The sequence below is a fragment of the Protopterus annectens genome, chromosome 4.part1, assembly GCF_019279795.1.
Source record: "Protopterus annectens isolate FY-2018-M chromosome 4.part1, PAN1.0, whole genome shotgun sequence".
NCBI lineage: Eukaryota > Metazoa > Chordata > Ceratodontiformes > Protopteridae > Protopterus > Protopterus annectens.
Genome location: NC_056734.1, coordinates 187,794,091 through 187,817,023, shown reverse-complemented (window position 1 = coordinate 187,817,023; position 22,933 = coordinate 187,794,091). Strand labels below are relative to the sequence as shown.

Genomic DNA, 22,933 nt, shown 5'->3' with positions numbered 1-22,933 from the left:
TTAAGTTAATCTGTAACATTTTTGAAAAAAACTAGAATATATTAACATTGATAACTGAACTAGACAATGTAATTGATACAGTACCACATTTCTCATTTATTAATAGAAAGTCACTTAAGAGGTAGCTCTGTTATAGGTCCTCAGGAATGATCAGCAAGAAATGCTGTAACAGAATAGGCACCTTCCCCTGCAGAAATTGTACAGCCTGTAAGTACATATATTCAGGCTCTTCTTTTTTGCACAGAAGTCAGAAATTTAAAGTTGAGGCTGACTTCTGTGTTTGTCTTTCGGCTTTTTCCCGGTTAGGGGTCACCACAGCTGAACTCCAGTCCACTAATTATTGGCAGTAGATTTTTACGAACGCCGAGGTGCCAGCTCGACGTTCAGCCTTCAACGAAAGCACGCCCATTTACGCATGTCTTTCGACCGCCCACCCAACCATGGGGAGGACATGCAGACTCCACACAGTAGGCACTCCCCGCACTCCAGCTGAGAATTGAATGGGAGAACCTCTTGCTGCGAGGCAACAATGCTACTGCTGCACCACCGCGGATGTAAAACGCAGAATGTGGTCTATTTTAGTTTTTGTACATACTGCGATGCTTTTTATACCGGGAAGACAAAAAGATCCCTTAAAGATAGAATCCTGGAACATATGAGGGACATTGTAAAAAATAAGGAAACTAGTGCACTGGCTAAGCATGAACAAGAAAAAGGGATGCACCATGTTTTTAACTTTTTTGTATTATAGATTTTATCAGAAAGCTTGAGAGGTGGAGATATTAAGAACAGAACAGAGGAGGTTGAACAAAAGTGGATTATGAAAATGCAGGCTGACAAACCCCCTGGAATTAATGGTATGGTATCACTTAAACCTATTTTGAAAGCCAGACCATTGAAACATTAAAATTGCGTCAAATTTTTTTTGTATTAATATGTACTATTTATACATTTTACTAATAGTTGTATATTTGTTTAAATATTTTTAGCGTTTAAGTAATTAAAGCTTTTAGATAAATGCACTTTCCAATTTAGTTAGTACATTCTCCACTGTGATAGGCTGTCTTTTAATTTAAATTTGGATGTTCAGTAGTATGACTAAGTCTGAAGAAGCGATCAGTTTGGATTGTGAAAGCGCTGACTTCTCATTAATTTTTGTTTGTTTTCTTCCTTCAGTTGTGGTTTGTTCATTATTTTGTTGTTATTTTTTTGCTTTATTTGTTGTAGTGTGGGACTGAAGGCATATGTGTGTTTGTTTGTGTGGTGGAGGGTGTATTTCAAAGTCGCGATATTGAATTTCGCGCTTTTGGGGTTTCGGTATTTTCCATTTTCAGCTTTATAGTCTCGAGATACTGAAATTTGAGATTTCAGTATTTTAAGTGAATATATATATATATATATATATATATATATATATATATATATATATATACATATATGTGTGTGTGTGTGTGTATGTATCTATAATGAAGAAAATGAATAAAAAAGATTTATAATGATTTTCTTTAATGTAATTGTATGTATACCCATGTCATTATTAAAACTGCATGAATTTAATGAGAGAGTTAAAAAGAGAGATGAGAGTCTCAAATATATAGCAAATGGAGTTTAAACTCAAGGGAATGACACTGAAGACGCATATATGAGGTAAACAGTGACACATTGTTCTGAAACAGAAGATTCATATATATATATATATATATATATATATATATATATATATATATATATATATATGTATATAGAACAGTGCAACAAGTATGAGCATTGATCATAGAGAGGTATGCCAGAAAGAGATAAACTTCTGGATAGTAAAATCAACACTCAGAAAGGTGAGGTATACCTAGGAAAGCATGCAGTACTGCCTATGAAAAAGTACAGCTCTGGGTTGAAAGCAATATCAGCAATTCAGATATGTTTACAGAAGGATTTTTCAACAATAGCTAGCTTGCACAGTGGTCTAACAAGCAGGTAATTGCCTGTATTATTTATTTTACATTTGTTAACCAGGAAAGTCTGACTGGACACATGTCCTTTATCAGCAGAGGCCTGGGGGAAAAGCCCCAAGTAAACAGTAAAATATTACATTAGACAGTTGATATACAGTTAGATTAAATGCAATCATACATAGTATACATGCACTTTTCTATTAAAAAAGCTGTTGAAAAAAGAGTTAGACCTGAAATACTTCAGAGAAGAATGGGATATAAATACATTATAAAATAGCTGGTAGGAAGAAATATGTGTAAATGATAGATTGGATAGGAAGGGTACTGACTTAAGGGAAGTGACAGTAGGTATAGATAGGAAATAATGCGTAGAAAGAGGAGGGGTTGACAGAGAGTAGTAGGTGGCAAGGTCAAAGGTATGATAAGTAGGAAGGTAATGCAACAATGCTCTTTTGAAGAGCTGAAATCAAAGAAATGAAGTATTATATTTCAGTCTTTTGGAGGATATGCACATTTTGCAAGGAATATTAAGTTATGACAATGTGGGAGTATTGAAATTTAGGCAATGGCACACTGACTTTAATGGGTGACCTTCCTTTTATAGTTAGGAGATGTGAGGTTTTACAAGCTACTTTCAGCTGAGTGAGTATTTTCTTGGACTGGAGCTCAGTATAAGGTAGGTATGATAAGAGCATGGTCTACTGAAGGGCCTAGGTATTTCTGGCCTTGTTAATAAGAGCTTCTCAGATTCAAGGTTATAATTGGGCAGGCAATGAGACTGAACTAGCACTTTATGCTGATAATGTGCTAATTTATTTGACTAACCAATAAGATAAACCTGTACTACTCCAAAAATTAAAAGAATTTCAAGTTTACCCTCAGCATAAGACAGATGAAATTAAAATTGAAGCACTGGCATTAAATTATTTTCCTGATCACGCTGTGATACAGACATACCCACACCTATGGGCCATGCAAAAATTAATCAGTTCAGTGAACCTCTGTCTGTTAAGGAGTTAAGGGAAGAAGTAAAAGGCAAAATATTTGCTAAGCTTATAAAATGAAAATTAACAACAGTGGATTCACATCATAAAACACAAATCATCAAGTATTTTTGGTTCCCATGGATGTATATGTAGGTCAATTTTATTTAATCTCCCTCATGATGTAGGACTAACTTCATAGACTTGTTAAGGGGAATGTCACCTTGAACAACAAATGTTTTAATGACGTACTACCTTTGGACTCACAATGTCATCCTACTGTTTAAGCACAGAAATAAGAACTGCTTTGTTAGTCTTCCAGCTGTCTCATTCTTCTGTAGGCTTAAGTATGGGTGTTTTGCATACAGGGGAAAGTCAACTCAGGAATTGTTTACTACGTTTGTTTAGACATTTCCCAATAATCCTCAACTTCAGCACTTCTACCCAGTCCAGTGCAGCACCCTGGGGTGTAAATTTACAACTTTTCTGACACTAAGGGCACTAGTACACAACATGAAACATGGACTTTTTTTGGTTTCATCATGGCACTAAACAAATTGATGGATTTTGGATTATCTCAAGTCAAAGGAATGGGCTTGCAAATTATTATCTTGTGCCTCACCCCAGTGAAATAAGTCTGCATTAATGTTACTTCACTTCTCCATGCAAAAAAACAAAAAAAGAAATGATTTCCTGTAGCCATAACTGGCTAGGTTGATATGAAGTTAATATGACAAGCACAGTGGGGTATAACTGATAAAGGAAAAAAATCAGTCCTGTTCAGTTCAGATTTGCTAAATGAAAAAAAAATGCAAACCTGAGATGAACAGAAGTACATTTCACACACACATCACTAACTGCTCACAACTGACTTTTTTGGGGCACACTTGCCATCTGAGGCCTGAACAGAAGGCCATGCTCACCACAAGGTGTTCTTCAACTTCAGGGTTCTGGTTCTGGCGCTGCTGCTGAGGTTTCTGCTCCTCATTATCATCGGCAAGGTTTTCTTCCCTTTCCTGCTCAGCTTCTTCAAACTCGTCCTCTCCTTGATTGTTAGGATCATCTGCTGGATTCACATCCTCATCAGCTGCTTTCTGTAGAGCACAACATAATGCTTACTTTACTACTGGCACTTGTGGACAGGTACGAAGTCTGCATTACCACTACATGTACATTCACAGCTCTCAACCTCTTTTCTCAAGAATTACAGATAGAGCTAAAAATACAGGAACAAAGATTTCAACTCAGAGACATTTTTTAAATACTCACATCAGTCACTTACAAAGGTAAGAGAATAAGAAATACATCATTAATGTGTGTTTTCTGTATAAAGTCACTAAATATGGTCTCTGGCATTAATTCATTACACAGGTTGATTTACTGTATGCAGCTTCAAAAACTTACATTTTTTCAGCCTATGCTACAGATTGCTTTGCTTATTCTGTATAATTTTTTTTCTGAACTTTTTTCAGAACCATAAATCCTAAATTGCTATCCAAATTCTTCTATATTTGCACATCTTCTATTATTATTATTTATTTGGTTCAGAGGTTTGTACTTATTAGTCTTGCCTGGAAATGACCCATTTCACTAACTTACATTTGAGTAAACAAATTCCCATTCTCTTGTTACTAAATCAGAAATGTTTTAAGGAAAAATGTGCAAATTTATTAGGCAACATCATGGAGCTCGAAGAGTTACTGTGAACATTTATGAGCTGCCTAAGCAGTTACACAAACTTTCTTATGATAATGAACAATATCTGAGCACTACAGTCACTACAACTATGCACTTTTGCTGTAATCTGCTATCCCCATTATTTGACAAAGTCCTTACTTACTTTTTCTGGACTGTACTTGGACACAGATTGATTGGGGGCATTATGCCTTTCTGAATTATACATAAAGTTGATTACAGATGTTTTTAAATTTAGTTGAACAGTTTTTAATGAAATATGTGGGGGCATCATCTACTCAAGTAAAAAAAATAGCAGTGACCACTAGACAAAACGCTTGCTTGCTACTTTCCTAGAAATCAACAATTTTATCATGTTTAATACTACACAGATAAATGTGCCAACATTCTAACAGAACTTAGAAGAAAACATCTGCTGTAACTTAAATCACTGACAAATAACCCCGTACACGATGTGAAGGAATACTCAATCTCCTTTTCTTGAAAATTCATGTCTAAGCTACGAACATTTGACAACTCAAGAAAGTAAACAACTTGTTGTTTTTTTTCCTTCTTCCCCCTTTTTCTTTGTTCTGTTTTAAGAAATGTAGGCATTGCAAAGTGTGTGTGGCGGGAGGAAAGGTCTGGTTAAGAAAGCATGACAAAAGAAAAAATAGTGTGCATTTTCTCTTGCTTGCATAGGGAAATGACTGTGTTAACCCTAGGATTTATTCAGTAACAAATTTACTACAAAGCATATAAGTGGAAAAGAATATTGAATATTATAAGGCTTTTTTCTGGTAAACAAGGTATCCTTAGCACTTTGTGCCTGATTTGCATATCACCAGAAGACAATCTGATAAATAGAAATGGCTTGGAGAAAATGTTTACTGAAAGCATTCAAGTGTTTTCTTAGCTGGGAGAGCTATAAAGATAAGACAGAAACAAATAGCACTTACTAAATACACAGGCTGTATCATGCGTCTTAGCACGAATGACCTTTCTTTTTGATTGTCTCTAGCCTGTGGGTGTGGCTATAAGTTTAGACCATTCATTCTTATTATGTACATAGTTTTTTGTGTTATTAAGTTAATAGATTTTAGGGGGTATTAGGTGTGTGTGTATTTCTGTTTGAGGGTTCTCAATAAAACAAAAAATTCTGCAAGATGTGACATAGGCTCAAATGGAGATGACAAGAAGCAATTGTATAAAAGAGTAACCTGCCAAATGGTGCATGCATGTAACACAAAAGCTGAAACCAGACATTTAACAAGAAAGCTGTTCTATACAACTGATGGGAATAATAATCCCTGAAGATTATGATTCTTTCTATAATGTCTTTAAACGTTAATGGTCTCACAAGTAAATACAAAACAGAAAGAGTAGTGAACTATATTAAAACATGTAGAGTACAAGCAGCTATGTTCCAGGACGCACACTTGGAAAGAACTCAACATGTGAATTTGATAAAGAAAGTTTTTTCAGGATGGTTATTCAGAAGAACACATAGGGCAAAGGAAGAGAAGAGTACACTAATTGCAAGAGCAGCTCTAATAGCAATAGAAGAAAATATAAAAGATAATAATGGCAGATTTGGAGTACTAAGGTGCTACTGGCGAGGGAGAAGGATTACACGGGCATGTATTTATATTCCATGAAAAACTGCTAAAGTGGAACTTAAGAAAATTCTGGGAGAAATAATTAGCTTTCAGCAAGGAATATTAATTATAGGTGGTGACTGTTATTTGATTTGCAACAGTAAAGATGTGTCTGAGGGGCCCAGAAGGGAAATATCACAAAGAAGGGTAGATTTTTAAAGAAATTTATGAAAATATTTTGCATGAAAGATGTGAATTCAGCACTAGGAGTTTGGAGTGAATTTACATATAATTCCCTAAGATACAAAAACTGGGCTAGGCTAGATAGAATTTACATTTCACATGAATGTGTGCATTTAACTGATGGTCTTGATACACACCCAATAACACTTTCCAATCATGCAACAGTAATAACTAAAATAAAAACACAGGATAATAAAATAAAAATGCAACACTGCAGCTTTCCCACCTATTTGTTGAAAAGAGAGGAATTTAAGGAATGGGCAGTGGAAATTATTCAGGAGATATTAGAGAAGATAGAAATTTCTTCTGAAAATATAGCTAGGGAGTGGGATAAAATTAAAGTGTCTATATTACATGATCGAAGTTTCAAAACTTCGAATCTTACATGGTCGACACCATATAATCGAAGTTTTGAAACATCAAAAATTTAATAAAACACAACAACCTACAACACCAAACCATTTAAACACTCTAAGCAGGGGGGCAAGCCTCCCTGCACCCCACCACCCCCTGCTACTTAAATATACCAACTCCAACATAGCACTACAGTGCAGAAAAAGGAAATCTTCCCTTTCCACGCTGTATGCAGATCTCCGTTAAAAGATTTGAAGTTTCAAAACTTCAATCATATGGTGTCGACCATATCAGATTCAAAGTTTTGAAACTTCGATCTTCTGATATAAACCCAAATTAAAGTGGAATTTAAAAATAGGGTAGAAATAAAAAAAAAAAAATGGGAGATACGGTTAAGAAGTAACAATAATTACTTACAGGGACTGACAAATGTTAAAGTATTGTAACATAGGGGTAATCTCACAGAACAAGAAGAGAAGCAACTGCAGAATACTAAACAGAAAATAAGGGATTACCTCAATTATATGTATGAGTTTTAAAAAACTGCTGCTAAGCAACTGTTTTTTGATAATAACTCTATAGAGCATAAAGTAGAAAGGGCTGTCACCAAGCTTAGGGAGCCTTTAACAAGGAAAATATCAAGGATACTGTAAAAGTATTAGAAATATTTTGAAAATTCTATGAAACTGTCTATAAAGCAGACGAATATGGAAATCAAGAAAAGGTACAAATGGAAATGTTTATGGAAGAATTAAATATGTCAAGGTTAGAGGTAGGGAAGCTCAATTACTAACAGTTGAGATAGAAGGAGACGAGATAAAATGGTGAAATATAATCAATCTACAGGAAAGTCCCCAGGAATAGATGGCATTCCTGTGGAAGAGTGGAAGCTATGAGGGAAAAACTGGTAAAGATCTGCAATCTTTTAACAGTATTTTAAGAGGAAGAGAAGAACCAACATCCCCTGAAGAAAGCGGTAGTAGGCGTAATACCTAAAGAGGGTAAAGATGCATCAGATCCAGCTTCATACAAGGCCCATTTCAATATTAAATCATGATTATAAAGTGTTTATGTTTCTAATGGCTAAAACAATGGCAAAAGTGATCCCAAAATTGACAGATAAAGATCGATGTGGTTTTGTGGAGGGGGAGACAGACATCTGACAACATTAACAGAGCAGTGATGATCCAGAGGGAAGCAGAATGTAAAAATACCACTGCTGTTGCCAAGTCTTTTTTTATTTTTAAACACCTTTACTAAATTATCACTTATGACACAGGCACATTTACATTTATATAAAAGTAATCAAACTGTATTAGGTCTTGATGCAGAGAAAGCATATGACAGAGTAAGCTGGGACTTTATGAGCAGAGCGATGGAAGCATTTGCATTTCCATATAAAATTATAAGGTTGATTAGGATGATATATGAGGGATCGGAAGCGAAAATTAAAGTGGGTGGTGTCCTCTCTGATAATCTCTGTTTGAACAGAGGATCTAGTTAGGAGTGTCCTCTCTCCCCTTTGTTATTTGCATTACATTTAGAAACACTGGCAAAGAAAATAAGGGACTCAGAAATTCAAGGATATAACTGGCATGATGGTCAAGAAAAGCTGGCTATGTTTGCAGATGACATTATTTTGTACCTGACAAAACCAGAAAGGGACATTACAGTGCTGTGGAACATACGGAGACAGTTTCAAACCTTTTCAGTATACAAAATTAATGAAGCCAAAACAAAAGCAATAGTGGTAAACTATGTACCCACATACGGATTGGTTCAGCAATATCCATACTTATGGGGACATGATAAAATGAAGTATTTAGTTAGCAATATGGATTAAAATGATACCAGTGTGGCATCTAAGGATAAGTGGGAAGAGACAAAACAAAAGATAATACAAAAACTGTGAAAATGGAAGCTTTGTTATATGGATATCGATAGTAAGATACAAGCATTTAAAACGTTTTTAGTCCCTTTAGTTTTATACGCAGGTCGGCATATTTTTATCAACTAGAAGAGAAGTTGTGAACAGTAATTAATCGAGCTGAAGGATTTTATCTCAGAGGGGAAGATAGCAAGAGTCAAGTGGGATATGCTTATTCCTCCAATAGAACAGGGCAGATTGGGATTATCCCAGTTGACAGGGTATTTCAGAGCAACACAGTTAAGGCATAACACAAGCACAAGCAGAAAACTATAATTCAAAATGAAATAAGATGATGATGAAATGGGGGAAGCTCAACTAACAGGGAGAGACTGGGATTTTGGATGCAGACCTTTAAGGGGAACAACAATAATCACACAGAATATTACAGTCATAAAGTAGCAGAAGGTATTCTAACAACTAAGCCAATATGGGAATAGAGAAAGGAGATTAAGCCAATATGGGAATAGAGAAAGGCGATTCTGCCAATATGGATGACTGCAATTAAAGATACAGACACTAGGCAAGAGGGGTTGGGAATACATTGGAGAAAATTGGCAAAGGAACAAATGTATTTGGGAGCAAATAACTAGACAGGGAAAGGTAACAGAATGGGAAGACTCCAAGAACTTATTATGACTGCAGGTTAGAAAATGCCTTCCATATCAAGGATTTATATCAGAGTACAGGCAAAGAGAAAGATATAGGATTGGATCCTAAACAAAAGACCAGCACTGGTAGATTTTTGGTAGAACAGAAGTAGCCATTAAGAAAGGAATAATTAGTGGAGCATATGAAATATTACATGATAAGGAGGAGGAGGTTAAGAAGGTTTGGGAAGAGAGATTGGATAAGCAATTCACAAATAAACAAAGGGGGGTATATGTATGTCTCTCAAATATTCAACAAAATCTAGAAGATTTACGATTTTTGCCTGGGAGTGTTTACATAGGTATTTTTATACCAAGCAGGCTCCATAGAATGTTTCCTCGGGTAACAGCAAATGTGTGATGGGGAAGAAAGAGGTAACTGGGAACATATTTTCTGGGAGTGTAATGAGTTAGAGGACTTTTAAGATTCCATGCAGTCTGCACTGTCTGAGATGCTGGGTGAGCAAATTAGAGCAACTAGGAAAATGATTTTTCTGAGCTATGATACAGAATTGGAATTGCCTAGACACAGTCAGGCCTTGCTGAGTCTAATTATGATGGCTGCCAAAAAAGCAATTACTAGAAAATGGAAATCAAAGTCTAAACCAACTTTATTAGAAGTAACGAAGATAGTAACAAAGATAAAACAACTGGAACTGGGATCTTTGGAAAAGGGTAGGTGCAAGTTGCATAGGAATCAATGGGAAATGTGGGATCGATACATCCAGAGAATGAACGGGGTTTAAAAGAAGGCAAGATATGAATGAACTAAGTAATGTTGGACTGCCAATGACTGGATATATTAAAAGTGATGTATAATGTTTGCATGGTTTGTAAGGTATAACGTTTGCAACTGAGATTGTGTTGTTACGGTTTACTTTCATTTATATAAATGTAAGACTGTCTATGTCATACATAAAAATTTAATAAAGATTTTTTTTTTTAAAACAAAGTAAAAAAGCTCAATATGCACAAGAAAATTATAAACAGACAATATTTTGGAGGGGTGCTATGACTAAACACCCCCAGCATGGTGCTGTTACTAAACACACAAATTCTGAAGTTAAACAGCTTCAAAGCAAAAATGAGTCTGCTTTAATTTGAATTTATTAATCTCGATTACTGAGACCAGCCCAGCAATAGTGTCAGTATATAAATATATGTACAGTACCTTCACTAAAACCACGCATATAGAATTCAAGTCTCAACAAAATTAGGCTCCAGTCACTATGTAATTGACATGAAACTGTGCTCATTTAGGACTGCAAAATGATTTTCTCCCTCAGAAGGACAAAAGACACATAACCAGGATGCAGAATGGCCAGTCTTACTTATCCTCGCCTCCTGAAGCTCAGCTTGTTGCTTGTTTCTGTGCCTAAATTCAACACCGCATAAACTACTCACAAAATGCTAAAGTATCTGAAATGATCTGCGGTTTGACAATCATATTTCTAGTCCACTGAAATGATTTGCAATTCTAATTGTTTGCATTCCAAGTTTCAGCTGAAAGTTTTTGATCAGCCAGAATTTTAAAATATAACTAGGGCCAGATATTAATACTTCAATTATTGACATCTTGGCTTAGGTGCTTTAATCCTGCTTAACCAGTAAGTACCTTAATGTTTCATTATGCACTTGCCAATTTGAACATACCTAGAAATATTAAATCACTTTATGAGTGGACTTAACCAAATTTTTTATAAACATCAGCCAGTTCAGCAACATCACCTGCCCCAACACAGAGATTTAGAGACTGAGACAATAAAACAGTTTCCAGTATCACAACATATAATTTAGTTGAGAATCATTACATCAGTGTGGATAATGGTGGTACTTGCTCAAACATGGTATGGTCTGATAACAAGGAAGAAGTCTGAATGATCAAAGGCAAAAGTGACTAAATTTATCTGTAACTCACATCTTTCCAACAAGAATTATTGCTATCATATCATTTTTTTTACAGAGTGAAAAAATCTGCTTTCCTGTTGATGGCTAATAGCATTTTCTACATGCCCAGCTGAGTATATGGATGTATAGCTGAAAGTTTTTTTTTTCTTTTACTGGAAAAATACAGCAGTGATTTTGGATGCCTGACTAATATTAGTTTATAATTCTGTGCTATTTGCTATGCTGAAAGATTTGCATTTCATCATGTAAATTATGCATTACAATTTCTCAAGTGAAACTAATAATTGTACAGCAAAACACAGTATGCAATGAGCACCAACAGACTAGAAGGCGCAAAGACCAGTGTAAACTAAACACTGTAACACCAAATAGTGACAACAGCTGAGAGCTACCAGGAAATAGCAAATTAAAAAGTAATCACACTTCTACAATCTTCTAACGCAAATAGAAATGTACTAGCAATTCAGTGACTCCATAATTAGATACATGCAGTCTACACTCACAAGTGAACTGTCTCTCAGAAGCCAATATTACTAATTCCATAAGGGCCCTAAGACCCTTAAAGCAGACACATATCAGTATGTCATGATGGTGGCTCATGTTGAAATTAATAACCTGCCACACAAAACCCTGAGAGATATGAAGGTATGACAGAGTTCTCCATGCATGTCTGAAATGCAGAAAAGACCCTTGTATTCAGTGGAATCCTTCCATCACCAAAAGTATGCCAAATTATGTATAAAGAAAAACATAATGGGCATTAACAACTGCCAAAATTCTTGGTATCATTCTAGGAGGATCTAGTATATGTCAGCATGGGATAAGATGCTTGTTGATAAGCATTCCCGTTTCACCAAAGATGATTTGCACCACTCATTCCAAGGGTTTTGCACACTAGTAAAAGCTTTTTCTGCCCTGTTGTGTCTTTTTAGGCAAGGCCCAGCTGATAAACCACACAACCTCACTTGCAAAACAAATCAACCACTGGATCACATCGAGGTGGTTCTACTTAGTGCTGGAAGTCTAAACAACAAACTGCCAGACCTTGAATCCCTCCTGAATTTGGAGCACAGCCATGTAACTATGTGTGTGTTGTTACAGAAACCTAGTTTAATGCACAGAGAGCACACTCTCAATACCCAAGTATTCTGCATACCACTTGCTTGGACCAGATGTAAACTGTGGTGGCATTTCTGTATTTGCCAGAGACCATATTACCTTAAGACAGACACCTACAACTTATGAGATCCAGATCAGATTAAAATAAGATTAGGTAGTTCATACCATGCCATAGAACCCCCTCCATATCTTCAGAAAATCACAAACCATTTCTAGAACCTCCAGACTGCCAGAAGTAAATATCACAGAGTTCAAGTTCAGATGTACAAACCTCCTACAATTATACGATGAAGTCCCTAAATTAAAGTATAACAGCATTACCTAAACAATGATACTACCAAAAAGCTACTCAGAAAAATTTTGCTTCCACCTGAACAAAGGTATTATTTTGGCAGTCCCAACTAGATCTAAGCAAATGTGGATGTCCAAAAGAAAACCATTGTGATGGTCTCCAAACATAAATAAACTGTGCAATAAAAGTAAGAAACTCCTAAATATACACAGTAGAACAAATTACCCCAAATTAAGGAAAATATCAAACAGCTAGATAAGAAAATTAAAAAAGACATAAGAAAAACAAAGGCATCACATGGACTTTGACTAGCTACAAAAGCCAAAGCCAACTACAAATCCTTCTTTAGTTATTCTATAAAAATAAGAAACAATACTCAACACTGCTCCAAGTTTATTCATAATGGTAATAACTATTCAAATCCAGTACATACTGCCGGTGTACTGAATAATAAAGTTAGAGCTAACTTCACCCCACAGACATCTTTTCCCAACACACATCACTGATGGAATCAATCCACCAGTCAAGAAGGAACATTTAATAAAGGTACTCTCCAAAACAAAGACTGCATTATCCATAAGGCCTGACAACATACCTGGTTGTTTACTTAACAGCACTAAGCACTGAGAGACCCATACCTCAACTCACCTCATCCTGAGCCTAGCAACTGGCTTTGCCCCATGGGAGTGGTGCACAGCTGTTGTGATGCCACTCCACAAGAGAGGTCCCACCACAAACCAGAGCAATTACAGACCTAACAGCCTAACAAGTCTGATATGCAAAGCGACCGAACATAACGAAGTTGACAAAATTAACTGTGATATCAAATAGTTTATTAGATTTGACCACCAGCAGTTCACTTTCTCAAAGACATATCTAGCTTAATTAATATTGTAAACATGTTTGAGAGTTACTCATGGTGTGGAATGTGGAAAAGCTGTCCATACAGCATATCCTGACCTAGCCAAGTCACTCATCAACCATACCACATGAAAATATAATAAACAATTTGAAGGTTCTCCAAACTGATCCATATTTCATTAGATGGACGGCCAAGTGGATTAGAGACAGGACCACACAGTAAGAATAGAAGGGGTGTCCTATCACAGCATGAGGGTAACCAGTGGGGTTCCACAGTGACTGTGCCGGGACCTCTGTTGTTCGGTATCGACTTCTCAGGTCTCCACTTATCAAACAAGGATCTTTAATTAATAAAGTTCACAGATGACTGTAAACTAGGAGTTTGCATGAGCTTACACTTGTTATTAGCTGGTGTACTAAAAATGGGCTGAAGTTTAGTGCCAAAAAAGTGCAATGTTGTAGTTTTACATAAGCTCCTCCTAGCTCTAACCTGCAGCATAGACAGCATGCCACTTCAAAACAACAGATCATGAGAGACCTGGCCACAAGGGTAGACAACGTTCTTGCATTTGACCATCATGTTGCAATGATGGTTAGGAAATCCTTTTACCTTGCACAGCTCACAGTAAAATGTATTTATTGTAGATCAAAAGAAATCCTTACTTCTTTGTACCATGCTTTGATTAGATCCATCATTGAGAAGAATGCCCACTTTGGGATGTACCCTTTAAAATATATCAAGCAACTGGAAAGATCTCAGAGTTTTCTAACTAAAAAGATTGGTGGCATAAAATATCTAAGCTACGAAGACAGGCTTGAGGCTTTATCCCTATACTCAGTTTCCTGCAGACTTTTCAGGGGAGACCTCTGCCTTGCTTATAGGGCTATAAGGGATCCTGCAGTCCAAGAACACTTACACATGAAAAAAATCAAACAACCCAGCTAACAAAAGGGCCACAGATATAAATCTAGTCCTACAGATAAATAAGACTAAGGGAAAGGTGAGATTTGCCATGAAGAGCATACCCATTCTCACAGTTAGGGCATTCCAAAAAGTCCATCATGTACAAGACAGCAGACATGACACTGTTGTAGGCTGTGCTCACATAACTCTGTTCTCTTTCCTACCTGCTTGTGGCTGAGGTAGTCTTAGGCTTGGTGGATAGTACTAAGGACAGAAAGGTTAGTAGTAAATGGAGAAAAAAGTGGCAGATGGTCAGCTGGAAGATATGCAAATGTCAGGGGACATGAAATTAAAAGATTAGCTTCAGCCACACCCACCAGACTCAGTGGCTTAGGCAGTGCTCTCACAGCTCTCGACTACACTGTTAAATTCTATTTGATGTAACTGGTTAACCAAAGTAAGCCAGTCGGAGTTTAAAGCTTATGGTGAGAAAGACTTCCTCCTCCACTATAGGTTTTGTGACAGAAACAAAAAAAAAATTTACTGGATCTCAAGTTAAGCTTTTGGTGCAGCTAAGGCATAGAGACATTAAAATTCCAGAGACTTTGCAATCCTAATACTTATCACCCAAAAGGGGGTCTATATATTATATGAACAAATGCTTAAAATGTCGAATACATCTTTATCAACAGGTTTTAAGCAAATGCTCTCATAAGCAAAAGCTCTAAACATCTAAAATGTTAAATTCAAAATGTCATGGTTGGCCAACAGATGGAAATAAGCGAGTAAGGTAAATACGCCCACATTATGTTTCTCATTTTATCGTAAATAAAAGGAATTGATTTAAATAATATAAAATGTTTGTGTACGTACATATCTATATAATTATATTACTATGTGTACGACACATACAGTTATAAAACTGCTGCGTACATTCAAGGAGAATTTCTACTTCTTGTTGCAATGCTATTGAAAGTATAATAAAGTTGATGTGCGATTCACAAATGTGGTTCACTAGGGTGGGTTTTATTTAAGTTGGTAGTACAATAGGTTATTAATAGATAAGGTTACTTGGTTGAGTTTACTAATAAGAAGTATTTTAGCATGTCTTTAGGGTGTGTATTACGATTTCACTGTGTTTCAATTGTATATTCACTGCGGCACTGGGGGAATGGTGTTGGCCAACCAAAATATGTCAACTATATGAAATTCAACTTTATCAGCTTTTGCTTATAAAACCATTCAATTAAAATGTGTCGATACAGATGTATTCGACATCTGAAGCATTCGTTCTTATAATACAGATCCCCCAAAAGGAATGCATAACATCTTAAATATACTGTAAGTAGAGCCATAAGAAGAAACTTTCATGAAGTATGTTTCTACAAAGCAATTACACTCGGCTGACACATCATTAAGTTACAGCAACACCCTATGTGCATTTTTGCCCAGCTTCTTTTGAATGTATCAGAGATTGTTTCAAACTTCAAAGGGCAGCCTTTTCCCTCTTAACGGGTAAGCTGTCAGTGATAATGTTTTCTCCAACCTGTGTTCTCAACTATGGAATACTCTTTAAAAACTAAGAAACCTTGCTGTTTCATACAACTAGTCAGCCTTTTAGAAACCTTTTCCCCCAGCTGTTTATCAGTACTACTTTCACAACACAGTATTACTTCCTTACTGTTGTAATCACTGCTATTAAGCACCTCCGATGAGCATTTCTGTGACCTGACAAGTAAATTTTAAGCCATAATTTAAGTCCCTGTATCCGCATCTGCAACATACGCCAGTTCTTCCCCCAGTAAGCCCAAGGCAACATTTTAATCAAAATTTTACAAGATTTGTTTCCTCATAAATCTTAAGAAGTTCCCTACTTTTAAACTATATGCAGAATAAGAAAAAATGAAATGGATACTTGCTAAACTGAGTTGGTTATTATCTGGCCTGGTTTCCCCTTATGTAGCTGTAAAACTAGATTCACTGCATTGACTTTCTGTCTTTGTTCTATCCAGGTAAAAACTGAGCTACCTCTGCACATCAAGGGCACTGTTTCCCCCTTGCTGTTTGGAGGGAGGAGCTGCAGATGGGTGGCCTGGTTTGAGGAGAGTTTAGTCACCAGTTTGGGAATGAAGGCAGTCTTAATGCATAGAGTGACCATGCCTTATGAAAAACTACAACATATTCTCTACACATGAGAGCCTGTAGTTCAGAGTTCCATACAGCAGAGGTCAAGGCTACCAATGAGACAGTTTCCCACTTTAGACACTTGCTGGGGGCTAAAGCAGCTGGTTCAGAAGATGGCAAGGTTACATTTTAGGTCTCTGGGAGGAGCCATCTCTTTTCTGGGACGGGGGTGTCTTAAGTGAAGAATAGAACCCCCTTTAAGGAACTACTTCATAGACACATGAGAGAATGCAGGATGATGCATTAGCAGACAGATATGGCTGAGGCATGTTCCTCAACAGATGCATAAGACAAGCAAAGATATGACAGACAGCTAAAGAATACCAACAGCTGTTGGCACTTACCTAAATATTATTTCCTGATGCTTAGCCTTCTGACTTTCCTCAATATGTAGAATATGTCATCAGAAAACTTGTGTCTGGTGGAAATGAGCACTAGATCATCCAACCTGTCAATCTCAAGGTCCTCAGGTTGGGAATCTCTGACACAGCTCCTGCCCTAGGTCAGATGGCCTATGTGCTGGGGCAGCCCTTGGGGATTCTCCTTGACTAGGCTCAGCAGACAGGAATAAAATACTGCTTGGGTCACAAGTGTGAGACTAAAGTCATCCTTGGCCTGCCCTGCCTTACCTATTGCAATACCCTGGAGATGGGAAGAAAGGGGGAAAAAGAAAGAAATAGACCTGTTCAAGGAAAGGAGAAGGCATCTGTCACCTGCGCTCCCTTCTCTGAAATCTTGGAGTACAACTTCCTGTGCAGTTTGTTTTGTGGAAAAGCAAAAAGGTCTATTTTTGTCAGACTTCACGCATGGAACAAATCCACAAATACTTCTTTAAACATTCACTTGTTGGACTCCAAGCACAAGCTCAGCTAAGGTGGAATTACAGTATGTTGGGCGGCATGATTAGTGGATTACCTTTTTTTCTTTTTTAATTTTCCCCAGCATGTAGAAGGTGCAGGAAAGTAGACACTGAGTTTTTTTGGCTCTCACAGGGAGCATGACGACATAGGGCATTAGGACTTGGTGCTCCTTCTTAGTACTTACTGAAGGAGCACCAGACCAGAGAAAGGACTTTTCTTTCACTCTCATGTTGTGCATGAGGAACTATGACATTAGGATCTGGGACTCATCCACATGAAAGGAAGAGTGCCTGATCAGAGAAGGGACCATTTTTTTCTGCTCCTCAACCTAGTGTTGAGGGTGCCACAATCAGTGAGAAGCACCAGATACCAAATGAGTCATCTACAGATGTGGGTCCAAAGATGGTCTGCTTAATCTGTCTGCCATGATGTTGTCCTGTCTGGGAATGTACTGAACCTTTGGGTCAGCCCCAAGTACTAGGTCATCTCCCACAAATGCACTGCTAGTCTGAAGAATAAGTAAGGGTATGTCACACCCTGATTGTTTACGGAGCATATGACTGTGGTATTGTCTGCTTTGATCATCAGGGATTCTGGCTGCCACCTGTGTCTCAAGGCCCTGATGGCTAGTATCACAGCCATCACTTATTTTTATGTTCATGTGCCACTAGGACATATGCTTTCTCAAAAGCTTTGGAGTCCCAGGTTTCATGAGTAGGCTCCCCAAATGGTACATACACCTAGCAGCACCCGGGATCCAATATGCTCTCAGAAGGGGACTCCCTTGTTCAGCTGTAAACTCTCTGTCCACCATGCAAGCTTTTTCCTTTTGCAAGGTGGATTGCGACTAGTGGAGATGCTGTCACCACCTGTTCTCAGGTACCACTGGAGTGCCCTTTTGTGCAGCCTAGCCGGGGGGGGGGGTTATTAGAATGCTGGATCCTATGTACCCCAATAGGTTGAGGAATTCCTTGGCTGATATGCTGCTGAAACTGGCAATATTTCTGAAGTACTAGGACAGGAACAGGATCTAGCCTGGAGTTAAGAAAGGTCCACTGTTAAACTGAGCCTACTACAGCTTACAAGAAAGCAACCCATGCGGCTAAAGTCATTTGGGATTGTTGGAGGTTTAAAGATAAGCCTACCCTCTGAAAATACTCCATGGTAATTAGAATGGCTGTCTGCATTTCTATACTGGAGAGAACATGAATCAGGTCATACATATATTATTTGTCCAGGAAAAGGGAGTTTGTGAAGCCAGGCATTGTAAAGACCCTGGGAGCAGCAGACAATCTAAAAGACATGACTGATAATGAGAACTCCCTGTCTGTAATTGTGGGAACTGTCTCGTCTCCCTGAGCTATGATGATATGGGGGTAGGTATCCTTCAGATCCAGGGACACCACTATGCCTCCTGGAAGATTCAAAGGTAGCAGTTTTTGCAAAGTCACCATTTTAAACTTTGACATTAGGAATTTAAGATCCAGAATGGGCCTACAAGATTCTTCTTTCTTGGGACTAAGAAAAGTCTAGATTAAGATCCCACTCCTCTTTATTTTTCTGGTATCACTTCTATAAATCCCTGAGTTAGGAGATCTTTCCACCTGTAGAAACATGAGGTGTTTTTTTTCTGGGAACTAGTGAAATACCTAGGAATCTATGTGTTTCTGAAACTGTAGCTTGTAGCCTGATCATTCTAAATGTAAGACAAGCTGTTCTGGCTAATTTATTCTCACTGTTCTGCAAAGTGTGATAGACTGACTCCTATTTTGTCTGGAGAAAAATGATTTTTTGGGGGGAGGATGCCAAAAAATGTCATAGTTGTTCCCTGTTAGGGCTCTAAGTGTGATACCCTTTACCCACTCAAGGTCTACCTCTGGAGTTAGTTTGCCACTTTTTATTAAACTTGCCCTTTTTCATTTTTGCAGTTTTCTTTACTATGGTTGGGAGGTAAGGGCCAGGTTTTATTTGGACAGTTTCTGACATAGCTAAATGGTGGGAACTGAACAATTTACTTAATAGACTGCATGATATTCCCAATGTCCCCCAGATTTTTGAACACTTTTTCAGCAGGGAGCCCAAAGAGAAATTCCTTATCCAATGTGGCATTAAAGAGTTCTACCTTTCTATGCTCTGGAAGGAGACAACCCCTCATCAAGGCATGACTTTCAACTACAGACCCTGTAATAGCTGTACTGCAAGATATATTTGCTGCATCATAACCAAACCCCATGGAGTGCCTAGTAAACTGAAAACTCTGGCTACAAGAGTTCAAAACCTTCTTAAGGCTTTGTCCTGCACCCCCCTCTGCCTTGTGTCTCATTTGCTCATGGATATATTCACTGTATTTGAACATGTGAAACATGCAGTTGAGAGCCCTAATGGCCAATGTATCTGGATTTTCTTACCAAACCAGTGAAGGTTTATACTCTCCCTGTTGTTTGGTATGGGATTCTTGGATGTAGCCCCACCAGATCCCTTTATGAAATTCAGACACACCACTCCTGGAAATGTCAACTAGTTCTTATAAAGGTGTTTATAGGATTCATGGACACTGTACCAGTGGTCTGTCTTCTTATGGGACTGGGGATTAGAAATCTGTCTGCAGGGATGTAGTAGGGAAAACATTATCCAGGACTTCAAGAACTGGAGGTATGGCCAAGGGTCTAGGTTCAGGCAGGTGCAGTAGTAGTCTATACCTGATCTGGGCCTAACAGAGCATTTCAAGCTCCCAACTGAAGGATTCTTCATTCTGTGAAAAGTAGCCCCAGAGGACAGGATCTCAGGAGGTAAGGCTGAGGACAGTCTGTCTTTGGAATCAGAGTCAAGGTAAGACAGAGGGGAGAGCTGGCCTACATGAGCTAGTTCCTACTTCAAAGTCAGAGGAATCATAGTTCTTCTGGGGAGATGGCTTCCTTTTTCTCATACCATAAGGTACTAACTTGAATGCTGGACTTGGATAAATCCAACAAACCTAACCGCCATTACTGAATCTTGTCTAAAGGACTCATCTCAAATTCCAAAACACTGTTCCTCCAACTATGTTATTTTTGCAGACAACATAATTAATTCTCATAAAGGAGGTGAAGTGTCATTATTCAACAAGATTTATGCTAATCTCAGTCCCACATTAACAGCAAAAAATGACTCCACCTCTGATAATTATCTTAAATGGCTACTAGTGCAAGTGAATCTTCGGGCTTGTGCTAAATTGCTCATTGCTGTTGTCTACATACCACCCTCTTTCTTCTACTGCCCTTTGTGAAATTACTTTATCTACCTACAGCATACAAAACATCACAAACTACTAATTATCAGTGATTTAAATCCTAACTGGTTATGCTCCCTAAGATCACAACTCAACACATTCATCCACTCCATTTAACCTTACATATCTACTCTTTTATTTAACCCTCACAAAAAAATAGTCTGTCTCTCAGCTTTAAGCATGTTCTTGTTATGCCATTACCAATAGTCTCCACCCCATCCTCAGCCAATGACTTTTGTCCCATCTCTAACCTTTGTCCCCTAAGATTCGTGAAGAAATCAATTACAATCAAATCCTTAAATATACCTCCATGTACAATATCAATCAGAGACAACATTGTTTTTGGCTTAACTACGGTACTACAACAGCCATACACTTATCTTACTTATCATATCTATCTCAATATTGAGCAAGGTAAAGTTATTGGAGCAATCTTTCTCAATCCTGGCAAAGCCGTTGACATGGTTCCTGCTTCATAAACTGACACAGGCTTTTTTAAAGACATTCTGCAGTTGTTCAAATATTCTTTCTCCAGGGTCTATGTCATAAAACCGAAAATGCAAACTCTCGAATGCTCACATGAGTGAATAATCAAAAACTTGAAATTGGTATTGTGTGATTTCGCAGACCCCTTTAAATCTTCTTTTGTCGATGCGCCTGTTGACGAATCTGCACTTTTTGGTCCCAAAATTCGAGACACACTAGCACGAAGTGAGAAAGACGTAAAGACCTTATCTGCTGTTGGCATATGTTTTTCCATCCCCCAGAGGTCCTATTATAGGAACCAGAGGGGAGGGAAATTGTGGTTCAAAAAGTCCCAAGGATCTTTTCGTGACACTTGTGGTGAGCAATCCTCCCCGGGGCAGAGGGGGCAACTCATCTGGAAGATGCCCCTTTCGGGGCAGAGGGGGTCTACGTAACCAGGGCGCTAGAGATTTCTTCTCTGGCCACCCCTATCAGTGCTCCTGAGCAGCAGCCCGATTGCCTTCCTCTGGAAGCAGTCTGGGGTCGTTATTCTCTACATACCAGCCTGGCAAATTACTACAGATGTTTGGGTACAGAGAATAATATCCAGAGGCTACCATATCCCATTCGACTTAACTCCCAGACTCGTCAAACAAATCCCCGATGTGCCACCCAATCAGAGGGAGGTAGCAGCCTTAGAAATAGAAAAGCTGATAAAGAAAAGAGTCATCCAACCAGTCCCACCAGACCAGAGAGGATCCGGGTTTTAATCAAGGTTCTTTTTAGTGCCAACAAAGACAGGGGACTAGAGACCAATCCTGGATCTTAGCCTATTGAAGAAATTTATGAAACATCAAAAATTCCGGATGGTCACGGTACAGTCCATTCTCCCTTTTCTAGAGAAGGACAACTGGATGTGCTCTATAGATCTCCAGGACGCATATTACCACAAAGATGGAACAGTGCTCCTAGAGATTTCTCTGCTTCTGGCTGAGAGCCAATCACTACCAGTTCAGGGTACTGCCTTTCGGTCTCTCGACAGCTCCCTGAGTGTTCACCAAATTTATGGCAGTCGTAGTAGCTCATCTTCGACTACAAGGACTCCAGTTGTTTCCGTATCTAGACGATTGGCTCCTTACCGCCATGACTAGGAATCTTCTAATCCACAGCCACTCATACACTCAAGGCCTTGTTCTCCGCTTGGGGATTACGATCAACAAGGACAAATCTCAAATGTCCCCAACAAAAACACTGGAATTTATTGGAGAGATCTTCGACACAACATCCTGTCAAGCTTCTCTCCCTCCTCACAGGCTATCGAAAATAAGACACCAGATCCAAGTCCTCCTTCCACAGACCTTTGTACCAGCATGCCTTGTACTGCAGCTCTTAGGATCCATGGCAGCAGCCATTACCCCAGTACCACTGGCAAGGTAGCACATGAGAATATTACAGTGGCTCCTCTCTTCACAATAGTCTATCTTAACCCACCCACTCAACCACAATACGCCTTACAAACCTTTGCGAGAAAGAGATGCTATGGTGGATGAAGCCAGAATCAAATCTTTGGTGTTGACCGTTCTGTCTCCCCCAGCCCAGGGCCAAAGTGACCATAGACGCTTCCCTGTTAGGGTGTGGGGGGGGGGGCATTTCCAGGGAAGGACAGTCCAAGGCACCTGATCCCCCATGGAGGC

General features: G+C 38.3%; 1 protein-coding gene across 3 annotated transcripts in view; it reads right to left on the bottom strand.

Moving 5' to 3' along the window:
* The window catches only part of GOLIM4 (golgi integral membrane protein 4), a 2,181,480-nt gene that overhangs the window by 375,647 nt on the left and 1,782,900 nt on the right, over nucleotides 1-22,933 (bottom strand). For all 3 annotated transcript variants that reach the window (XM_044070089.1, XM_044070090.1, XM_044070091.1), the window contains one exon: nucleotides 3,856-4,026. In XM_044070089.1, coding sequence (XP_043926024.1) covers nucleotides 3,856-4,026 — 171 coding nt within the window. The remainder of the gene's footprint in view (nucleotides 1-3,855; nucleotides 4,027-22,933) is intronic.